The sequence below is a fragment of the Oxyura jamaicensis genome, chromosome 13 (assembly GCF_011077185.1).
Source record: "Oxyura jamaicensis isolate SHBP4307 breed ruddy duck chromosome 13, BPBGC_Ojam_1.0, whole genome shotgun sequence".
Classification (NCBI taxonomy): Eukaryota; Metazoa; Chordata; class Aves; order Anseriformes; family Anatidae; genus Oxyura; species Oxyura jamaicensis.
This window is the reverse complement of record NC_048905.1, coordinates 16,336,237-16,359,053: the sequence shown is the minus strand read 5'-3', so window position 1 is coordinate 16,359,053 and position 22,817 is coordinate 16,336,237. Positions and strand designations below refer to the sequence as shown.

Sequence of the window (22,817 nt, the reverse complement as noted above, 5' to 3'; positions counted from 1 at the left end):
TTAGGGGAAAACCGTACTGAGAGCACCCCGAAGTGTGTGCGGGGCGCTGGGCACCCAGCAGCCGGCCGGGCTTGCAAAGGAACCGATTGTGGAGGCAGCCTTGTGCCCAACGTGTCCCTCCGGGCTGCTGCGTGGCACCAGCACCGCCTGGGCGTGGAGCCCCGCTGCCGCCCGAGGGCCATGGACTGGACTTCACCCACCACAGCAGCCCTGCCACGACCACCAGACCCCAGGCCGCCAGCAGAGCACACGCTTGGCGTGGTGTCGGGGCACGTTGTAGGGCCATGGGGCTCGTTCCTATGATTCTATTTGGCTGTGGGCACAGAGGAGCTGCTTGTGGTTCGGTCGCCATCTCTGGAGGTCTTCAACAGACGCTTAGCTGTAGGGCTTTGTGATACGGTTTAGTGGAGGACTTTTTAGTGTTAGGTCAGAGGTTGGACTGGGTGATCTTGGAGGTCTCTTCCAACCTAGGTGATTCTGTGGGTGCGGGACAGCATGGTGCCAGGCACAGCCCAGAGCTCTCACCTCTGCCCTGGGGATGCCACTATGTGCGCTTTGTGGCAGGCTGGCATCCCGAAACAGATCACCAAGGCAATGTGGTGGGAGCGACCTAAACGGTGTCCTCCGCACGGGCAGGCTCCGTGTTGGGTTGTCATCTTAAGGCCCCCGTGTGCGTAGGGGCTGCGAGGTCAGCTGGGTCGCGTACTAAGGAGAACAGCGGCATCTGACCACATCCAAGGCCAACCACGCCATTTTATGTGCGAGGCCAACAGCGGCATTTCACTGTATTTGGGGCTAACAGCCTCATTTTGCTCCATCTGGGGCTACCCATGGCATTTTTCTGTATTTGGGGCTAACCATGGCACTTCACTACATCTGAGGCCTCCATCCCACAGCCCCTTCACTTTCAGCTCCAACGCCGGCGGACAGAGGCCCTGCGGTACCCGGGGCGCTGAAGAACGAGACCCTGGAGGAGCCCACCCGGGGGTGCCCCATCCCCGTGCCCCCCCCCCAGCCCCCCCGCCCCCTGCCGCAGCGCGGCGCTGCCCGGAAGTGCCACGTGTACGCAGCGCGCGTGCGCCGGGCGGCCCCGGTAGTTCCGGTGCGGCGCGGCCCCGCCCCTGGCGCCGCGGAGCCGAGCGGAGCCGAGCGGAGCCGAACCGGGCCCCGGGCGCCGCACGCAGCCATGGCCCAGCCCGCTGGGCCCGCCGCTGCCTGCCGAGCTCAGGGAGGCGCCGGGCGGCAGCCCTACAGCAACGGTGAGCTATAGGGAGTGGGGGGGGCGTCTCGGTGCCCGGGGGTGCCGGGACGGGCGGTGTGGGCCGCTCTCGGTTGGCGTATTTGGGGGGTTTTGTACCCAAATCCGTGACGGAGGTGCGCGGGCCTGGCCGTGGTACCGCGTCCTGTGAGGGCCCCGGGGCCTGGCTGTGCTGCTGGGGAGCCCCCCGGTGGAAGCGAGGCACCGGGGCCGAGATCGGGCAGCTCCCGGTGGGACCTTTAGAACCGGGAAGCGAGGCACGGGGTGAGCCCGGGCCGCGTCTGTGGCGGTGTGGGCTGCTCGAAGCCTTCCCTGAGCCCTCGCCTTCCCGCAGCCCCCCTTTCCCCCTTTCCCTAATTCTCCGTTCCCTAATTCCGTGCTTCTGCTTTTCGTGCCCCGTGAGCAGGGCATTACAACGAGATCCTTGGGTTTTTCTGCCACGCGTATGAGTAATTAAATGGGTCGGCTCGTTTTCCCCCTCCTGCTCCGGCAGCGTGTTTATAACTTCTCAAAAATCACATACAGCACGGCGTCACACGGCTGCACGGGTGCTTGTAGGGTCAGCGGTGTGGGAAGTGGATAAATGCAGGTTGAAAAAAATAAATGCAGGCTGAAAAGAGTCCCCATTCTCTCGAGCTTGGGGTCGTAGCAGGAAACGTCCAAGAGGAACGTCAGCTCATGGAGCGCTCGAGCGGGCTGAGTTACACGCTGGCATCGCTGCGTTTCAGCTGGTTTGGCTGTAGTTGGCCCAAGCGCCCAGTGGAAGTTCTGGGAGGTGGCCGGAGGAGGAGAGACGTCAGGCTGTCAGGTGTCTGAAAACCAGACCTGAAACCTAGAGTTACGCAAATAAAGGGTAATAAAACGAACCAGCAGTTACGGTGTGCTTGAGAGAGGGCATGGGTTGCTGGCCCGTTGAATAACTGGGGTTATTCGAGCGTGGGCTGTCCTTAGTGCTGTCGGGAAGGTGCTGCGATCCTCGGCTTTTGCAGGAAAAACAACATTGCCTAAAAGCGATCTAGAACGTACCGAGAGTGCTGTTAAGGTAGCTGTAATGGCCTGTGAGGAAAGAAAGCTGTCAGCAGAAGATAAATCGTAATCCAGCCGCTAGCCCTCCTCCCGATGCGTCGCTCCCCTCGCCGTCTGCAGGTAACCACCTCCCTGACTCCCTGTGCCCGGCCGAGGCGGCAGCGGCTCTGGCAGCGGAGCCGCACGCTGCTGACCTGGAAACGGTTGGGCAGCGAGCAGCGGGTTGCCTGGTAACAACCTCCTCCTTGGCTTGGGTTTTAATAGCAGCGGTACTCGCTGCTCACCTCACCGCGGAGCGCTGATTTGCTCTTCGGCTGGCAGATGCGGAGCGTAAACAAGGAGGAGAAACGCACTGGGAGAGAGCTGTTTGCTCCCCTCGTGTGATGGCGTGGTGCTCCGAGGCCACGAGCTGCTTTGGGGCTGGTTGGATGTGGCCAGCTTTCGCCGCTTGGGAAGCAGCGGGCGGGCTCAGCCATTCCCCATCTCTTAGGAATTTTAAATGACCTTGTATACGTAGGGGTGCCTCATGCTGCTAAGTAGGTGGTCTCGCTGTTGTCCGTGGTGTCCCGAGGTAGGTGACCTTGCTGGATTCCTGCTCAGCCCCCAGCTTCGCAGAGCGGTGCAGGAAAGGAGCAGCAGCGTACGGGGAAGCTGGAGAGCCTGCGAGCCATCTACTGCGCCTCCCTGAAGGGGTCAGGTCAAAATGGGTACCTGACAGCAGCAAAAAGCAAGTTCTGAGAAGTCTTTGTGCAACTGAGAAGGCCTTTGAGAAGGGTTAACGCCCCTCGGTGCTGTTGCTTTGGTTTTGATGGCAGCTTTATGCAGGCCTGCCTTGAAAGTGTGAGTTGTGCGAAGGCCATCGAGGCTTTTCACTGGGCTTCTGACTTGAAAAAATAAAAACAAGTTGAAATTTGGAAGATTGCTTTAAAAATCAAACTCCTCACGGCACAAAGTATCATAAAAATGATTCCTGGCTGGGCTACAGAGTCGTGCCCCAAGGTGAATAACCAAGTTACACAATTAATCTCTCTTTGTTCTATACCTTTTGTACCATTTAGTGTAACGTTACATCAGTATACGTGTGCTACGGTTCTTACATAAGAAACCTTAGTCACTTGTAGAGCTGGCAAATTGAATTTACAAGTCACTTGGTAAATCAGTTGTTGAAAGCCCACCTGATACACGCTGCGGGGTGATGTTCGGAGGTGAGTCATAACCGTAGGAATTCTCAAGTTTGCAAGCTTTTGGTTTCGACACCCTTGGTTTTGGAGGATTATTAATTACGAAGAGTTATGAGCAGCTTTGTAGGGATAGTGGGCCATAAGTGGGTTTCCTAACTGGAAGGCAGACAGCACATTATGATTAATGGGTACAGAATCTTATGCTGTGTCCTTCTTAGGCACAAATAACAGGCAGGGCGAGGTCAGTACCGCTGTAGTACTACTGCCTTGGCCGAGCGGTCAGCGTGGAGATGCACGCAGTGTTCAGTGGGTGACAGCTTTTTGTCAACTGCAGCCTGAGGCTTTCTAGGGAATGCTGAGCTGAGTGGCGGTCACGATATTTGCCCTACCGAGGTACTTCACTGTGCCTCGTTGAGCTTATTTTGTTGTGTACATGCCTGAGTTTCAAGATATTATAACTCAGAAATGTGAACTTCTCCCCTTCTGAAGTTTAACCAGAACGTTTCCGTAGCTCGGAAAGCAGCTGCCTTTATTTTATTGCTAACTGAAATTGTGGGATTTCATTCTGGTGGCAGCTATTTGCAGCACTTGTGTACGAAATGTACTTCCGCGCGCTCATCTCTGCGGCGTGCTTTTGAAAATGTAAGTGTTGAATCTGGCAGGGGGTTCTGGTCTGGAGAATTAAATGCTTTTGTTTTTCTGGGTTCAATGTTTTATTTTCCAGAAACTTAACTAATTCTGGAAAGCAGTACAGGGTTACGAGTAAAAGAATCACAAGACTAAACCATAAGGAGGATCTGTCTTGATTTCAGGCATGGAACCGTGTACGGGGAATGTCGCCAACGTTCACACTGTATGTCTGGGAAAAAATAAAGCCACGTCAATGTGACTGGCTGATAAAATAAATGACACAGCATTGGAGAGCATTTGGATGTTTTGTACGAGTTGTGTCTGGCCATGGCATGAATTACCCAGTGCTTTCTGCTCAGAAGGACTTCACCTGGAGATTTCTCTCCCCTTAGGCTGGCCGTCCCTTCTGTGGGAGCAGTGGCCTTCCTGCTGGAGCGCTCAGTGAAAACATTGTCCAGGTTCCTGCATACAACAGAACTGATGAAGCCCTACCAGGGCCGTTTACTCTTTTATTAACCTTGTTTGTTTTTTTTTTTTTTTTCAAGTGATTAATGCTGATTTCAGCTCTACCACCCAACAGATACATAAGAAGCACCGTTAGCCTCTCGAGTTTATTTTCTCGATTGGTGAATTATTCCGCGATAAATCGCTCTTCGTTGCGTGTTCTCGGCCAGCTGGCTGTTGTTGCGAGCCGTATGTGCAGGAATAGTTCTCCTGCTAAATTTAGCTGCAGAACCTTTACGGATTAACTCTGTCACTTGAGAAATAGCAGGGTGACTTACGCTGAAATTGGCCGCTCGTCTCTTTGCCCTAAGCTAAAGTTGAAGTTGGTGTCAAGCCCCAAGTGGAGCTGAGCTGTTAGGTGAGGGTGGCTCCTGCCAGCCGCGTGGCAGTGCCCTCCTCCTCGCTCGGCCGGCCTTTGGGTGTTGCTGGAGATGGAAATAGCATCGGGTGTGCGTTTCGGTCCGGGAGGGTGGAGTTTGCTCAGGCACTGGGTTGCTTAGTGTGCTGCATGGTTGGGAGGCTACTGTAAAAACAAAAGAAAAAATCACGAAAAGATCTAAGTGTTGATAGCAAAATACTGTCAAACTCATGTTCCTTGTAGTACTACTTCCACCTCTTGTACCTGATGTTTTTTTTAAAAAACAAAAACGACTTCTGTAACGTGGAGATCGATAACATCCTAAGGAAGGGGAGTCCCAGGAACATGTTTATTTTCAGCAGCAATACACGACACTGACTTTTTAAAGCTTTTTTTCTCCTAGGTCCTGTTCAAAATCAAATGATGCATCCTTCGGATGCCCAGGGATACAACCCTGCAGTTCCAGGATCGTACTCCCATCCGAAGGTTCCTCCGCCTCAGCCTTCTGGACAGTACAACTACAGCGGCTCCCAGAATGTTTCCCAGTTCAACAGTTACCAAGGGCCTGGGCAGACTCTCAACAGACCACCAGTGGCACCTCTCTCTGGGTCACCAGTGCAGCAACCAGGTCCCGTACCTCAAGTGCCGCCGCCTGCGTTGCAAAACTCAGCTGCTATATCATCTGCTGGTAGCTTTCCTCCCGGAGCTGGCCCCCCGATGCTTTCAAACTGGCACTACAGCCAGAGCGCTGTGAGTCACCCGGCCGGGACGCCAACAAGCCACTTGGCTCACGGGACGGGGACAGGGTCAGCTCAGCCATCGCCCTCGTTATCAGGAAATACAAATCCTCCAGGAAGTTATCAGTATGCTGCTTCTCCAGGAGGGCCCTTGCTTCAGAACAGCTTTATGAAGCCAGGTAACCATTTTTTTTTTTTTTTCAGCTGGCTGCCAGCGCCAACTTTTCTGTATCGTTTTTAAGAAAAAAGTCCATAGAACTCAGTCTGCAGCAGCCTTTTGCTCATGGGTACCAGATGGTCAAAACAGATGATTTGAGAAAACGCACATCACAAAATCTGGGTAACTTCTTTGGGTTAGAAATGGAAATTGTGTCCAAAATTTCATTTTGCTCAGGTGGCTGAAGCAGGTAATTCCTTAGCAGCGGCTCATTGTTTTGGGAAGCTATGTGTAGGTAATGTTTCCGTGGCCTTCGCCATTCCTTGGGGTGTTTGAAGCGTTTGTGTGCTTCAGTCAAGTGAGGACTTCCAGACTTCACAATTGAAAAATGTTAAAGCAAATCTGTTTTCTTACAAAATGCTTTTAGCCTCGTTAGACATTTCTCTTGATTGTAGTTCCATGTTTTATCCTGGGGTGACTTTATTACAGTTGATTGGAATAAACAATTAGTGCTCTGGAGTTCATGATGAAAATGGTAAATGAGAAACTTTGGAAAGGGGCATATGGAATAGAATTCTTGTACACAGTAATAGAATTCTTACATACATTTAGTGAAAGTAGCATATGGAGTAGAATTCTTATACACATTCAATGGCGAATCTTCTTGAGCAATTTCCTCATAACGTTTTTGTAGAGCAGCGATCACTTGTAAAATTAATTTAGCTCATTTTGCTGATGGTGCTCATTCTTAGCACAAAGGTCTGCCAGCTCCATGCCCAGCCTCAGGCTGCCTGTCTCAGACACAATCTGTACGTTACTGTCTTTCATCGTCTTGTTGAAGATCAGCATCCTGTCTGGAGGGCTCTGTTTTAGACTCTTCTAGTTCAGTATGCTCTGATGTGGGGCTGTCCTACAACTTTATGAAGTCCAGAGTTCATAATTAAAATGAGGATGCTTTAAGTGTCTCTTAAAATTCTTACCAGGAATTGTAATAAATAACTGAAAGGGATAAATAGCATAACATAATATACAAATAACATCCTAAATAACAGCTACAGGGACCCAGTGTGACAGAAACAACTTGAAGTTGTTGAACCTTCTCTTCTACATGTGTTAGGATTTGTCTGGTACTGCTTATCACTTGAATAAGAGGAATGTGTTTTATCTATTTAGTTTCTTAAGAAAAGTCTTCTGTGACTTTTTCAGTTGGGTTCAGCTACAAATGAATCTCTTTACAGGATCTGCACCTCCACCAGTGACTCAGCCTTTAACTCCTCTCCACCCTCCCGCAAGGCCACCTTTAGGACCCCCACCGGTTGGTGGTCCACCTTTAATTACGCCATCGACGCTGACAGCGGGACCCCCTAATACACAGTCTCTGCTAAATTCAGCTGCGAATCAAGAAGGTAAGAAATGAGTTGCTCTTTTTGTTGATTTTGGACATTCCAACTTGCTGTAACGTGCAACCAAATCAAGTACTCTGCTTCTGTTAGAGAAATGAAGCTTACACTACTACAGCACACTAATGCGTTATCTGGAAGGAGCATGCAAGGAAAGAACAAAGTATTTCTTGTTGGTAGTTGTTAATAAAAATAATGAACATTTAGACATATATTTAAGTGCTGTTTGACATACCAGTGTCTCACACAGTGGCCATCTTTATTTTTTCTTTTTGGTATTCTAAGATCTGGAAGTTTTGATTTCTCTGCACACCTGACTGCTGTGGAGAATATATTCTGTGTGTTAATTCCTGTATCGTTTTATCCTGCAGGGAAGGCTTAAATGTGAACCCTGCAAGTTGTTGCCTGTTTTACATAAGTGTTCCTTGCTTTTCCTTTCTGCGTAAAATCAGTGAAATGTATTTTGGATTTGTTCCTTTTCTGAAGGTACTTACTAGAGGCTGTGAAGGCTGTCAGCTGTTGAAGACGTATCTGATTTTCTCTGACTCCTGTGGGGCCTGCACAAATATGCCATTGTTTAAGAACTCATCAGAGCTCTGTATCAAGCAGACCTGCAGTTGTATTGCACTTAGAGCTCACGTTAGATGGGATGATGTGGTAGTTGGCAGTTTTATTTTTATATATATATATGACTTTGTTCTGTCAAAACTGTTGGTACCTTGCATGTTCAGATTGACAGCTTCTTGTATGTGCTAGCTGTACTGAGTGCAAGAATAGTATATTCAGATTTAGCTTAGTTTTGAACATACAAAAGGCATTAGAAACTGCTTTTGCTTAGAAAGTCTCCTTTCATAGTAAAAAAAAGAGACATTTTCAGGGCTCTAGAGAGAAAAATGTTTACTTTGAAGCAAGTTTGACTGTTTCTTACTTGTGCATAATGTAGTAGGTTCCTTCCACTGGGTCATCTTCGAAGACTTTAATGATAATAATCATGTAAATCGAGTACCTCCTTCCCTTTAACAATTGATACTTGGTTTTATATGTTTAGACATAGCAAGCTTAGAATATGTTGTCCTTTGGGAGGACTCTCAATTTCAAGGTTTTTCTTATCTCAAGTGGAATTTGTATCTTGACTGGTATGTGACCATATCAGAACTGTTGGTGTTTGGTAAACAGAACTGGACAAAGTGTATAAGCGAAGGGAGCTTGTTTCCATGTGATTTTGATGGAAAAAGTATTTCAGGGAGCTCTGTACCTACATTCCGAGATGCTTTGAAAACTGCAGCTAGCATACAAACCCTTCCTCTGATGAGAATGAGTCTCCTGACATGCCTTACTGCCTATTAGCTTGGAATTTGTGGAGTATTCCCAATTTAAAGTAATCTGAACAGCTCATTCAACCAGAAATGTAGGCTTTGTTTTCCTTCAAAAAGTTTGTGGGTTTTCATGAATGTCCTTAGAGGTCTTTTCAGCAGAGGAAGTGCATGAGATAAACAGCTAGGATATGTATTCATAATTAAGTTTTGTCTTGAGACAGTGTAAATCAAAACTACGCTGATCTCCATATTCATCCAGCAAAGAGAGTTGCTTTTCATTTACCTCATTACAACTTCTTAGTAACTAGTTAATTTTCTTACTGTGACCTCTTTAACAGGTGATGCTACATCTGCTGCTAGCGATGGGTCCGCGGTCCAAAATAGCTACGATGCAATAGAAGGAGGTGGCCTCATGGGTAAGGTTTTGGAATTAAAAATGCTTACCATTACATAACATTTTTAAGAGTTTAGGAAAGATAGAAGTTTAGGCATTTATGTACAGACGTACTTTGTTCAATGTCTGTCTCAAAACTAGATATATTTGAAGCATTGACAGACTGTATATGCATGCAAGTTTTATAGAGCAGCTAACGTTTTGTGGAATTGGCAACACTTGTCAACTGCTTACACTTAAAAGTTAAATAACAAAAAGCCCTCCTGATGTGATAATGCCTTGACCAAGCTGCACTTCTTCCATTCATCTTAAATATTTGTCTTCTCTACTTCTAGCAACCCCACATCCTTCTCCTGCACCCCCGAATCTTAAGATGAACAGAAATGTTGGCTATTCTTACCCTGCCTTGCCACCAGGCTACCAAAATACTTCACCACCTGGAGCACCAGGAATGCAAGCATCTGCTTTGCAATATCCAGATGGATCAAAACATTTCCACCAGGTAAAGGTTGTCTCTTTTTCTCATTACTACCCCAATGCACTTGAATTAATAATAATAATAATGCAGCAATCTGTGTTGTGTGTCAGTGGGGTTCTGCTTCTGTAGTTCCCTGTTCTCTGTGCCACTAGTTCACGATGATAGATGTATCCAGAAATTAATGCTTTTGTTGTCAACTTGACACCAGTCTGGAAAAATTGTGCCAGCTCTGCCTAAATTGTCTTATTTTTAAATCTGCCCAGAATATCTTTCTTCTAATTTTTTTCAGCTGCTTTGGGCATGTTCTTCTTCCCTCGGGTCACTATTGTTAACTGAAGTATTTTTTTCCTGAACTTTCAGAGCAAACCGACTGATGTTTTTGCCAGCTGGGCCTCTGTGTTTCAAGGGTTTTGTAGCAAATATGATATTTTTTACCTCCAGTATGTTACGTGCTAAAGTCCAAGTGTATGTAACAAGTAGTATTTCTAAATATACCATTTTCATACAATTGCAGTTAATGTGCACAAAAAATGAAAGGTAGATATGTTTGATTTTTAAATGAACTGGGTTTCATCCAAATAATCAATGCTAATTGTGAAATTTTGACTCTAGCCTCCCCTAGGCACTAATCACTTAACTGCATCTATGGGTTCCCTGAGCCTCCAGCAAGAAGGATTAAGACCCGTGAATCTTCTTCAAGAAAGAAATATTCTTCCTACAACCATCTTAAAGGCTCCTGTCCCAAACTTGCATGAAGACATCCAGAAGCTCAATTGTAATCCAGAGTAAGATTATCAATTTGCTATAATTCATCAAAATAAATTCCTAGTTGTAAATGTAACTTTCAAAAATATTTCCTTATTTTTGTGAGCATAAAACATTGAAAATGGGCTTCAGTGTTTTAAGATAAAGGTAGTAAGTGGATTAAATTTTGAAGTGAGGAAGACAGTGTAGAATATTAATTACCCTTTTCCGCTTGTTGATATCATCTGCTTATTAGCTGTTGACTTTGTAGTCCTGAAACAGTCCATTGATTTCTGATGTCAGAGTATAACCAATGCCATTGATTCAATTTTGAGCAACATTTCTTTTTTAAGTAAGAAAGCCTCACACACATCCCTTAGAAAAGTCATTTAGGAAACGTTTTTAATGCCTTAACAGTTCGTCAAAATGTGGTGTTTGAATGTGCACCATGGCTTTAAACCAGGTATGTTCTACTGCAGGTGTTAGGAGATCACGTGTCTCCTCTTGCTGTTGCTTTTTGTTAGAATCTAAAAATAGTTGTATGGGATTAATTGGATAATTCCATCAGTTAAGCACCTCATTACTGTTTACAAAATTTCGTTGATTTGTGTTCCTTTCTCTGGAGCCAAGACTGGGGCAGTTAGCAGAGCTTGCCCTTTCCTTTATGTGGTGCACACGCTGTAATTTGAATGACCTGCTATTTTCATTTTAGTCTGGGACGTGTTTCAAGTAACTGTTCTCCATAACAAGAGGATAACGTAACCTTCATAATCCTCCTGTTAGGGTTCTCAGCTGCTACCAAGTGTTTTTTCTAAACCTGCCTCACAGTGTACAAGGAAATTGTGTAGGAAATATGAGGAGAAATAAGACGTTTGTGAGGCAGTTACAAATAAGTACAATGCAAAAAGTTTGCGATGTAGCTGCCACTGAGTGTGACTGAGATCTAAAATAGGAATTAACTCACTAAAGTGAGGTAAATCAAGAAGGCTGGGGATGCAGAAGCATGCATGACCTCTGTATTGAAACTAACCAAAATACTTGCATTACAAATAAAAATTTGCATATTTGCAGAAGTACTGTGCATGACTGCACTTTGCAGCAACCGCTGGGTTCTGAAGTGTCTGAAGTTACAGCTGTGGGGTTGTTTGTAGTTATTTTAACTTTGCTGCTTCAGATCAGTATAAAGGCCACCTCAAAAAGTTACCCCAAGATAATGGTTTGTATATAAAGATTTGGTGCAACTCTGAGCATTGTTAGGCTTAACTTTGCCTGAAGTGACTGAAATGACGGGTTTCCACATAAAGAGCGTGTGTATAAAGTAACGTAAGAACTAAAGCATGTACTGTGGATAAAGCTCAGACTGAAACAGAACAATGTGACAGAGTTGGAGATGATGTTTTATCTGGGAATGGATGTCACCAGCTCTGGAAAATATAAAGGATGCTACGCACTACTGAAATGACAATATTTCTTACCTGAAAGTCACTAAAAATAGCCCTTTATTCTCTGTGTAGGTTGTTCCGCTGTACCCTGACCAACATTCCTCAAACTCAGGCCTTATTGAATAAAGCCAAACTTCCTTTGGGGCTCCTGCTTCATCCTTTCAAAGACTTATCGGTATGAGAAATATCTAAAACTTTAAATGCTGAAATATTAACTATAACTTCACTCAAGTGTGTCCAGACTCAGAAAAGGGATTAGAAAAGGAGTGCAGTTATGTTGGCTGCTCTTGGCCTAGAAAAATTGCCTTGGTAACTGACATTTCTCTGGTCCATGCAGATTGCTGTCATTTATCTGAGATTTTTCTCCATGCTATTTTTAAACTTTCAAGCCTTACTTCTTAACCAAAAAAAAAGCCACCCCAAACTTAAAAAACAAAACAAAAAACAACTTGGAGTGCAGAAGTCAGACTGTGACAGAAGGCAACTCATGTAAATACCACTCCTGCTTGAATAGCTGTATTTTGTCACACAAAGGTTGTAGTTAATTTCCTATACCAAACCAAGTACTGATTCTTAATTTAGTTAAGCATTAACAAAGTTAAAGGGGTTTGGCTGTCCACAGATACCCAGGAGACTTTGAATTTGGCAGTGCATCTTTTAAGTGTTACTGTTTTTCACAACTTCAGTGATTTTTTCTGAATACATACTGCTGTTTTTTTCCTGGGATCTTTGCCCTGCATTGAATGTCGAGTTTGTTCTTGCACCATAAATGCAAAATTCAAGACTGTGGAGGCTTGAAAGGGGAACATAAGCAGCCAAATAGATTAGAGCTAGGTTCTGACCAGTATTATTATTAAGGAATTTTGTAGGAGTGCTGTGTGGATGCAGAAATACTTGTTCCTTAAACAAGTATGCTTTGACTAGCTAGCTAACCAGGAAGCACAGTGTAGATTGTTGTTATCGTAGCTGAATGGCTGTAGTGTTCATGCTTTAAAATAGGAAGCTTTTCTTTTCCAGCAATTGCCAGTGGTCACTTCAAGTACTATTGTGAGATGTCGTTCCTGCCGGACGTATATTAACCCTTTCGTCAGCTTTTTAGACCAAAGGAGATGGAAATGCAATTTGTGCTATAGAGTGAACGATGGTAGGTTTTAAACGCGCTCGTTGTTTTGAACTGCTACGGCTATCCTTTCCCACCTTGACCTTTGAGATGGCAATATTGTTGACTGGGTCAGTGCTAGGGTTCATCATTTTTTATGCTGAAGTCTGACACAGTCTCCCACGGTAGGACAGGTGACAAAGTTGCTTCCCTACCTAGTATATATAGTTTTCCAAGAAGTGTTGCTGAACAGGCAAAAAGAGTTGATGCATTTGTTCTAAAATGTAATACTAGCTTGAAGTAATAATGTGTTAATTTATCCGCCCAGTTCCTGAAGAATTCATGTATAACCCTGTGACAAGAGTTTATGGAGAACCTCATAAAAGACCTGAAGTCCAGAATGCTACTATTGAGTTTATGGCTCCATCTGAATACATGGTAAGGTTTTACTTATTCTCTCCCTTAGTTTTATTTCCAGAGGGAAGTGGGGGGGAGGTGAAATACAACCTTTTTGTAGAGGGTGCTTTCCAGTTTAGTATGGCAGTTACTGCTTCAAGGAGTACAGGAGAAGTCACAAGCATTACTTCAGATAGGTTGTCATTTATAAACATTTATGATTTCATAGTTGTGTATTTAGAATATGTAGGTGTTTGTGGGTCTTTTGAAAGAAAACCACAATTATAGAATCATCCAGTGGGAGAAATGCATCTAGAAATTTTCTGTCATCTGTACGCTGCTCTAATAGAGTTTAAGCTTGCAGTAGAATAACCCCCATTTAATAAATGTCACTTTGAAAATCAAAAGCAATCTTTTCTTTGTCCAGCTACGTCCACCTCAGCCACCTGTGTACCTCTTTGTATTTGATGTCTCTCATAATGCAATAGAGACAGGATACTTGAATACAGTCTGCCAGACCTTGTTAGACAATCTTGACTTGTAAGTAAAAAGAATGTCCTTTTTTTTTGGTCTCACAAAACTTGTGATAGACATTAACATGCTAATGCTTCCTGTCTGTAAGAAAAGTTTCCTGATTTTGGCTCGCCACAGCTAGTGTTGTACAGAAATGTAGTATAAAGCTGTAGTCATTTTTCCTTTCACAGCTGCACCGGTATATAAGGTGATTTTGAGGCACATCTCAGACTGGGTCTTTTCCACCTTCACCAACCCCAAAGAGGAATAAACATCATGTTAATGATGTGTTTAGAATTATATCTTCTAAAAGCTGAAATTTAGATGAGTTTTCATTGGAATTTATGCATGCATTTAATTAACTTTTCATTTTTTTTAAAAAAAAAGTGCTAATTAACTTTTCATTTAAAAAAGTGCTATTTGCATAAGCTGGATTTATGTACATTCAATTTGTGCTATAGAGTGAACGATGGTAGGTTTTAAATGCACTCATGTATATAAATCCAGCTTAGTATTTGCAGCTTGTTTCTTTCCTGTATCTTTGTATTTTTATGTTTGATATATAGTAGAGTTGATGTCCAGCTTTCTACTTGACTAACATTGGAAAACGCTGAAAAATAACTCACTCATGTGGGATTCTTACGTGTCGTTCCTTTCTGAAGGGGCTTCTATGCTGAACTTCTAAATAAGGTTTGAACATAAAACCTAAAAACACCTGTTGCCGTGTCTGCAAACACATTTATTCTTCCTAAGTGTTGTTCATCCATTTTTTATTACCCTCTTAAAAAAACAAAATCTTGGATGTCTGCTGGATGATTCTACTATGAGCTCCTTTTTTTCCTCCAGAATAATTTAGTGAAGCTGTTGCAATATAGCTGTTCAGCTACTTGCTAACAACGTTGGACAGGTGCAATGGATGTGGTTTTAAATTAAAAAAAAAAAAAAGCTTGTAGAAATGAAATTTCATCTTGCTGAACACCATATGTCTGCTTTTTAGGCTTCCCGGGAATACTAGAACAAAAATAGGCTTCATCACATTTGACAGCACAATCCATTTCTACAGTCTTCAGGAAGGTCTCTCTCAGCCTCAGATGCTCATAGTTTCAGATATTGAAGGTATGCAGAGAAAACTTTTGTGGTTAGTACCTATTAACGACTGCTGGTTTTGACAGCCTTTTAAAAATATATCTGGTAGGAGCTTCTAGATCAGATCATTAATCTCTCTAGGAATGGCTATAGAAGTAGCATATATCTGGGTTCCTTTGAGGCCCCTGATGTCTGAGCAATGCTGTGGCTGCTCATGACTTAAAACATGAAGACAGCCTTCTGAAAAACAAAGATGGCCTTCTGAACTTTTATTTTTTTTTGTACAATTACCTAAATTTCTGTTAGGATTGTAGTTGAAATAATGATACTTGGTAAATTGTGGTAGATTCTTAGTGACTAATGCTTAGTGATGGTCTTTTGCCTTTACTGTCAAGTTGCCTTTCAGTTATGTTAAGGGGCGGGGTGAAATGAATACTAGACAATCTTCTATGCACTTTTACTCGGTAGGCTTTATTATCCTTCAAGCCTTTTGACTGCTATTCTAAAATGCCATTCTAGCCGCAGGTATGCTGGGGTTGGATCAATGTTTGAATGGATTTGCACATTGATACTATATTTTTTCAACAGATGTAATGATTGGCAAATACAGTTCAGGAAAGATTTTTTAAACAAACAACAACAAAAAACTAACACTTTTTTTTCTTCCAGATGTATTTATACCAATGCCAGAGAACTTATTAGTAAATTTAAATGAAAATAAAGAGGTAAGAACTGCCTTAAATAACTAGTGACATTTACATAATATGCTTGATAGTTTGTGGATTACTAAATAGTCTTTCATATCTCTGTTTAAATGACAAGTTTGGGGTGGGGAAAAAGTCTTTTAATTTATCTATTTGTAAAAATTTAACAACCTGAAACAAGACAATACTTGACTTTTGCTAGGGCTTTTTTTTTTTTTTACTACCTTAATATTGGCAGTATTAGAACATGTTTATATACACTCAGCAATCTTCTCTATGAAGAAAATGCTGTTAAGACTCTAGTCTTAATATTTTTATCTTCTAAATTACAGCTTATTCAGGATCTACTGAGGACCTTGCCACAAATGTTTACCAAGTCGCTGGAAACTCAGAGTGCTCTCGGGCCTGCGTTACAGGCAGCCTTCAAACTGATGTCCCCCACTGGAGGCAGAATCTCTGTCTTCCAGACACAGCTTCCATCTGTGGGAATGGGAGCGCTGAAATCGCGAGAAGAACCGAACCAAAGAGCAACTGCAAAGGTTAGAAAAAGTTGTTTTTTAAAAAGAAAAAGATTCAAAGAACTGACAGTCCTGTTCTGTACATGTATATGGCTATGGAATTGCCTGTTTGAGGTGAATTTTGTGGTTCTTTTGTTGGGTTAACCTTCTAACTACTTGAGTGAAGAGAAGGGGGACGGGAAACGATTACTGTAAATGTAGATTCATCACCTGATTCTTTAAAAGATGTTACTAAAATCAGTGGTGAAAAATCAAATATTAGTGTCCCTGAAAACAAGTGATAAATATGTGAATCTTGAATCTCCTTTGTATATCATAATGTTCCCTTGTGTTAACAGGACATACATCTGACTCCATCAACTGACTTTTACAAGAAGTTAGCCTTGGACTGCTCAGGACAACAGGTTGCAGTGGATTTATTTCTTCTTAGTGGTCAATATTCTGACTTAGCTTCTCTAGGTAAGCCATATGAAGTTGTTTTGGGGCATCTAACTTCTAAACTTCTTGACAAATACATGAAATCTATATTAGCATTTAGAAGATGAACAAATCTAGTGTGTCAAGATGCAAATACATCCTTGAGCAGTGACACTGAACAGAAGGCAGTATTTCAGTCTTTCCTAATTTAGCATAACTGTTTTCACATTCTCCCCTTAGTGAGTCAGGATTTCTATGGTCCTGGTATAAGTGGTTGAAATCTTTCTTCGTTGCTGCCTTCCAGCCATCAGTGTTAAGCCTACCATTAGGGTAGGCTTACTAGTGTTTTAATTATTTTCTTCTCCATTTAACCAGACTTTTGAGTGACAGAGTACCTGTAATTTCAGGCCATTTCATGCCTCTATACATAATTGAATATACAGTTGTATTACGTCTATGTCTCTGTATGCAGGCTATGACTGTGTAACAGAGCTATTTGCAGGTGTGAACTGTTTAATAATTAAAGGTAATATCACATTCCACTGGCATGTTTAAAGGCAACTGTATTCACTCTGGCATCGTATGGTTTTGTTTCAGGTTGTATATCAAGATATTCGGCAGGTAGTGTCTATTACTACCAATCTTACCATCATAAACACAACCCTGTCCAGGTGGAGAAATTGCAAAAGGAGTTAAAGCGATATTTAACTAGAAAAATTGGATTTGAGGCTGTCATGAGGATAAGATGCACCAAAGGTTTGAATGTGTTTTTTGGGAGTGGGGCAGGGGATAATATTTGCTGTTTTTTGGGAATGTTTTGATTCATATGATTGATACTTTGGCTTTTATGTAAACTTAAATGGTTAAAAGACAAGGATTAGGAAAGTAAATCTCAGTACCAGCAATTGGACCATTTTTATGACTGTAATTGGAACTGAAAAGTCAGTTAAAATTCTGTATTTTATAACGGCTAAAGCTGGAAGTTTTTCCAGTCTGCTCTTTTTTAATAGCGCAGAGACTTGCTATTACTCTACATTGATTTCAGAATTCCTGGCTTCTGCTAGGCTTTGTGGATTCTGCAGATTAGTAATCTGTTTGGAATATTTACCTTTCTGAAGATGCTTTATTTTATTCAGAAAGATCTTAACCTTCTGATACAGAACAGGAGTGTTGGATGGGTAACTGGCATCTGTAGTTCACATCTGACTAAAAGAAAATTGATTCGGTTTAATGCTTATCCCATAGGTCTTTCCATTCATACCTTCCATGGGAACTTCTTCGTAAGATCTACAGACTTGTTGTCATTACCCAATGTAAACCCAGATGCAGGATATGCCGTGCAAATGTCAGTAGAAGAGAGCCTTACTGATATGCAGGTTGTTTCTTTTCAGTCAGCCCTTCTGTACACGTCTAGTAAAGGTAAGATGTATGATAGGTAGTGTTAGCTGAAACTAGTTATATTCAGATCAGTGGTTTTGTGTACATTTATAAGCTGTAATTCAGTTGCAGTTACAAATTATTTTATCAAATGTCAAGATAACAGCTCTGATGTGTTACTGCATGTTGATGTTACTGCTTCTAGACCAGGAAGTTTCCTGGGAAACTTACTCTGGTCTGCAAATAGGTGGGCTTAGCCTAGGAACTGAGAACTAACAGTTTTTAAAAGCTACTGGTTAACAGCCTGGTTCAGTTTGTATGATAAATGGCATTGAATCATATCTTTTTTTTGCTTATTTGTTGTAACACAAATCGGCTGATAGTGTTAATGGGGAAATTATCCAATTAATGAAAGCATTTAAGTGTGGCAAAAGTTACTGAATAAACAGTGGCATTCTTGTATTCCTTCATAAAAAAAAACAAAGTTGTTTTTTTTCTTGTTTTGTACAGGCGAAAGAAGAATTCGTGTCCACACGATGTGCTTACCTGTTGTAACAACACTGAGTGATGTGTATGCGGGGGCAGATGTACAAGCTATCACAGGGCTGTTAGCCAATATGGGTAAGAATGATAAGAATTTGTCTGGATATGTATACTAAAAGCTTTAGGGATATCATCCAGTAATCTTCTGAGAAGTTACATTAGAAGTAACGATTCTCTCTGCTTTTAATGCTTGGCTTAGGTAAAATATCAGTATAGTTGTATGTAGTCACCTGGCCTTAGTCTGGTGCATCATCATACTTTTGGCTGTTAATACTTAAAAAACCTCTTAGTCCTTGGCTTTTTTTCTGAATCGTTTATCTTGACTTCTACAGTACTGTAGTAAAAACTTGAGCTGCATGGGAGTATATGCTCAAATGAGAGGAGTTAACCTATGTGACTTACTACACAAGGAAGAAAAGCCCCTTTCTTGAGCCTTATGCTTTTTTTTTTTTAAGCTGTGGACCGATCAGTTTCTGCTACCTTGAGTGATGCTCGAGATGCTTTGGTCAATGCAGTGATAGACTCTTTATCTGCTTACCGTTCGTCAGTCCTAAGCATTCAACAGCCTGGTCTAATGGCCCCCAGTTCGCTACGGCTCTTCCCACTTTATGTACTGGCACTCTTAAAACAGGTAAGTCATGCAAAAAGAGCATAGTTGTCTATGCTTGGAACGTCAACCTGAAGTAAAAGAGCATGTGCAAAATAAACTATGTTGAATTTAGTTTCTCACTTTTCTTTAACGGTCAAATTAAATGCCTGATTGTTTGCAGAAAGCATTTCAAACTGGGACGAACGCACGTTTAGATGAACGCATTTTTACCATGTGTCAGGTGAAAAACCAGCCCCTCGTTTACCTCATGCTTATGACACATCCCAGTTTGTACAGAGTTGATAATCTCACAGATGAGGTGAGTATTTGCATTGCTATTGGGTCTGATTATGTTTGGTCCCATAGATTTGTATGATGTGAAAATAAATTTGTGTTTTAAACCTCACAAGTCTTCCACATTAAAGCTATGTAGCTCAGATTTCGTGTTTCACATTTTCCCAGTTGTTTCATTTATGTCTTTGTTACCTGGGGATAGGCTTGATGAATTCTGGTGAGAAGCTGTGGTTTGGCAATGGGTGGATGGGGAAGGGTTCTTTCCTAATTTCTGCCTTGTCTTATCTTGCACTATAAATTGTACGTATGTAATGATAGTATAACAGATGTTTTGTGATCCCCCCTCATTGCTTCCTTTTATTTTAAAATGTCAAAGTAGTTCTGTGAACAGTGTGTTTAAGAGCCTGTGATTTCAGAAATCACATCAGTACTGATGAAGATAAATTTGAAGTACACCTCTAAATAGAACATCAAGAGATTTACTATTAAATTATGTACTTGAGTTATAACAAACTTAGAGGAAAAGGATTTAGCTTCAATATTCAGCACAGGACAGCCAAATCTTACTTAACCTTCTATTTTTGTGCCCATTTCACTGCATCAAGATGTGAACTGTACTATTTTTTTTCCTTTAGGGAGCTCTTAACATAAATGACAGAACTATACCTCAGCCACCCATTCTCCAGCTGTCAGTGGAGAAGTTGAGTAGGGATGGTGCCTATCTTATGGATGCCGGCTCTGTAAGTTGTGTGCTGGTGGTGATTTATTATTATTTTTTCCAAATTTATATTTACTTTGTGTTCTTTCTAAGAATTCAAAACGCGTAGAAGACTGACGAGGTGTAGTTTTGTTTTAGGTTATTCTTACTGCTGGTTATCTTTCAGGTAATGTTTCTGTGGATTGGGAAGAACTGTGGGCAGGGCTTTATCAGTCAAGTCCTTGGAGTTCCAAATTATGGCTCAATACCACAGAACATGGTACGTGCTTGCTTTGTTGTATACCAATCGCACAGTGCAGCCAGAATGTTATCTTCACAGGAATTGAAATACTGCATTGGAATATTAGCCCTCTAGTTGTTATGCGCTATAAATCCAGGTCCATGGGAAACAAAAGGTTATGTCTCTTGGAGTTTCTCTAGGCTGACCTTCAATCTGGATCTTCCCATGAAAGCACAGTAGGAATAGGCTGGCATGATTAAGTTTCTCAGAACAGTGGGAGCACCCTGGGAATATTTGGGAATAGTAAGCACGGGATTAATGGAAAACCTTCAGTTTCTGTGGGGGAAAAAAAAAAAAAAAAGTACTGATCACAGCTCAGCAATAGTCATTTGATGGTCATTTGATGGTCATTTGCTGGTACCTGTTCAGTGCATTTGATTGTTTCAAGCCCTTTAGGAGACCAGAGTAAAACTATTCATCACAGAATGCCTCCTCTGTCTAGGGTTTCTTTACACCTGATGAAGATAGAGTTGAGCTGTTTTGTTAAATGTCCAATTTACTGCTGGTATTGTATAATGCTCTGTATTAATGATACCCTTTGCTTCTTAGACACATCTGCCGGAGCTTGAAACTGCAGAATCCATCAGAACGATAGCTTTCATTTCTTGGCTGAGAGAACAGAGACCTTTCTTTCCTATCCTATATATAATAAAGTAAGTGTTTTAACAGTCTTGAAGACCTTTTACAGTACATATTTGGATATCACATACTGTACTTTCTCAAGTTGAGTTTTATTAATGGTGCATGCCATGCCTAACAGGTTCGACAGTAGATATGGCTTGCTATGAATCATCTTTGATTTATAATTTTTGGAAATTAGCTTTTTCTGTGACATTTAGCCTTTCTTAATATTGGATGAAGTTAATACTGGTAAGAGTACTTGTTGGGATTAATCATAAGGGCTCTTTTCATAAGTCCTTGAGCTCTGACCACATCTTGCACTTAAGCTGTAACTTTCTGAATGCATTTGTAGATCTTGGTGAATATTTATTTCACTCAATTGTTTATTTTCATTTTGAAGGGATGACAGCCCATTGAAATCGAGTTTTCTGCAAAATATGATTGAAGACAGAACAGAATCAGCCTTATCATACTATGAGTTCCTCCTTCATATACAGCAGCAAGTGAATAAATGAAACGCTAGCCTTTGGCTCACTTCTTTAAGGAAAGATTTTGCAGTAAAGAACACTTGTGCTTATAATATCCTCATTAAATCTGTGGCCTGAGGCAGTCGATGAGTTCTCACTGTGATTTCAACGAACTAAAGCAAATAAAGGACCACATCTGAGAATCAAACGTGCAACTATACATTACACCTTAAAAATCAAACTATTGGAACTGGTTGAGCACCTTTATTTTGCTGCAAATCATGTTTTTACTGTAAGTAGTTGCAGCATGAAGTACATTTACAAAGGCAATACTGAAAAGGTGAAATACATTTTGTAAAATAAAGAGTTCTTTGTTGTTCAAAATGTATATTTCCGTAACTCTTTGCTTTTTTTTTTTTTTGCTGCTAAATATAAAAACCTCACAATACTGATCATGATTTGCAGGGAAATTCTTTGTAAGTGCATCCAGTGATCAGAGCATCTCAATGTTCAAGTTAAAAATGCTTAAAGTAGCAATGAAACAACTGTTCATTGTGAAACGAACAAATATTTTATGAAACGTAGAATCCAGTGTTTGGAATGGATTATGGCTAATAGGACTCAAGGTAAGCTTAACATGGACAAAATGGCTTAATATTTGAGAGCTTTTAATAAGTCAGTATTCACTTTTTTTTAAAATAGTGGGGAGGAGCGAGCCCTGTATGAGATACATTAAAGTCAGTGGCTGAGTCAGTGGCAAAAGTAGACTTATGTCGATGGCAAGCTTTGTTTTTCTTCAGTAAAATTTTTCTTCTTACTTTCAGCCTGTGAATCGTGTGGGAGGGGAGTGGCAAGTAAGGTTATCCCAGGATATATGTTTAGTAGATTTTGGGCTCTTGTTTACATAGCTGAATGTTAGGCCCCTGAAATTTAGTGTGCTTATGAAGTGCATTTGTGTGATGGCACTTCAAACCTAGTGGTTTGAGACCACATTCAATATTCTGACACTAAAATTGGAAAATGAATTATTTTTCCAAAGACAAAAACATTATTTTGTATTTTAAGATTTCTTTGTGGTTTGAGACATACTTGAAGTTCTCCAAGATTTCTTTACTGCAGCTGCCTAATGAGCCTAGGTCCAAAGCCAGTGTGCACCAAATGAAAGCTTTAAATGTACTCTCAGATCCCTGCCAGAGCTACAGACAGAAGTTGGCCTTGGACTTGAAGTGAAAATTTATATACAAAAATATTTAGATAATTTTATAAGTGTGTCAGTGATCTCCAAAAGAATTATCAATAGCTAGCATCATGAAGAGTATTTAAGTTGCTGTATCTGTATGCCCATGGAAGACATTTGTATGGAAGAATCTTGCTTTACTTTTTTGTTTAATGGTGATAAAGTTCTTGCAAAATCTACTTCTTGGGGCAAGTAAAGTGTGCAGGTAAAACATTTATAATAAGTGGTCAAGCACATACTTTGACTAGGCTAGTTAGCTCACACTTGGTGATAGAAATGTCAAAGGACATTGTAGGGTAATTGTTTGCTACCATTACAGGCTGTAGCTACACT

General features: G+C 41.7%; 1 protein-coding gene across 1 annotated transcript; it reads left to right on the top strand.

Annotated features, from left to right (window-relative positions):
- The first annotated feature begins 1,085 nt into the window (after positions 1-1,085).
- Positions 1,086-21,940, top strand: SEC24A (SEC24 homolog A, COPII coat complex component). The gene is made up of 23 exons (XM_035338756.1): positions 1,086-1,259; positions 5,361-5,873; positions 7,090-7,257; positions 8,906-8,983; positions 9,297-9,463; positions 10,052-10,224; positions 11,698-11,800; positions 12,643-12,769; positions 13,053-13,162; positions 13,548-13,660; positions 14,631-14,749; positions 15,389-15,444; positions 15,756-15,962; positions 16,280-16,400; positions 16,956-17,114; positions 17,604-17,777; positions 18,246-18,356; positions 18,734-18,909; positions 19,049-19,186; positions 19,797-19,901; positions 20,046-20,138; positions 20,709-20,812; positions 21,181-21,940. Exons 1-23 carry the CDS (start codon positions 1,187-1,189, stop codon positions 21,293-21,295), a joined length of 3,303 nt encoding a protein of 1,100 aa, XP_035194647.1. The 5' UTR covers positions 1,086-1,186; the 3' UTR covers positions 21,296-21,940.
- Positions 21,941-22,817: the final 877 nt, after the last annotated feature.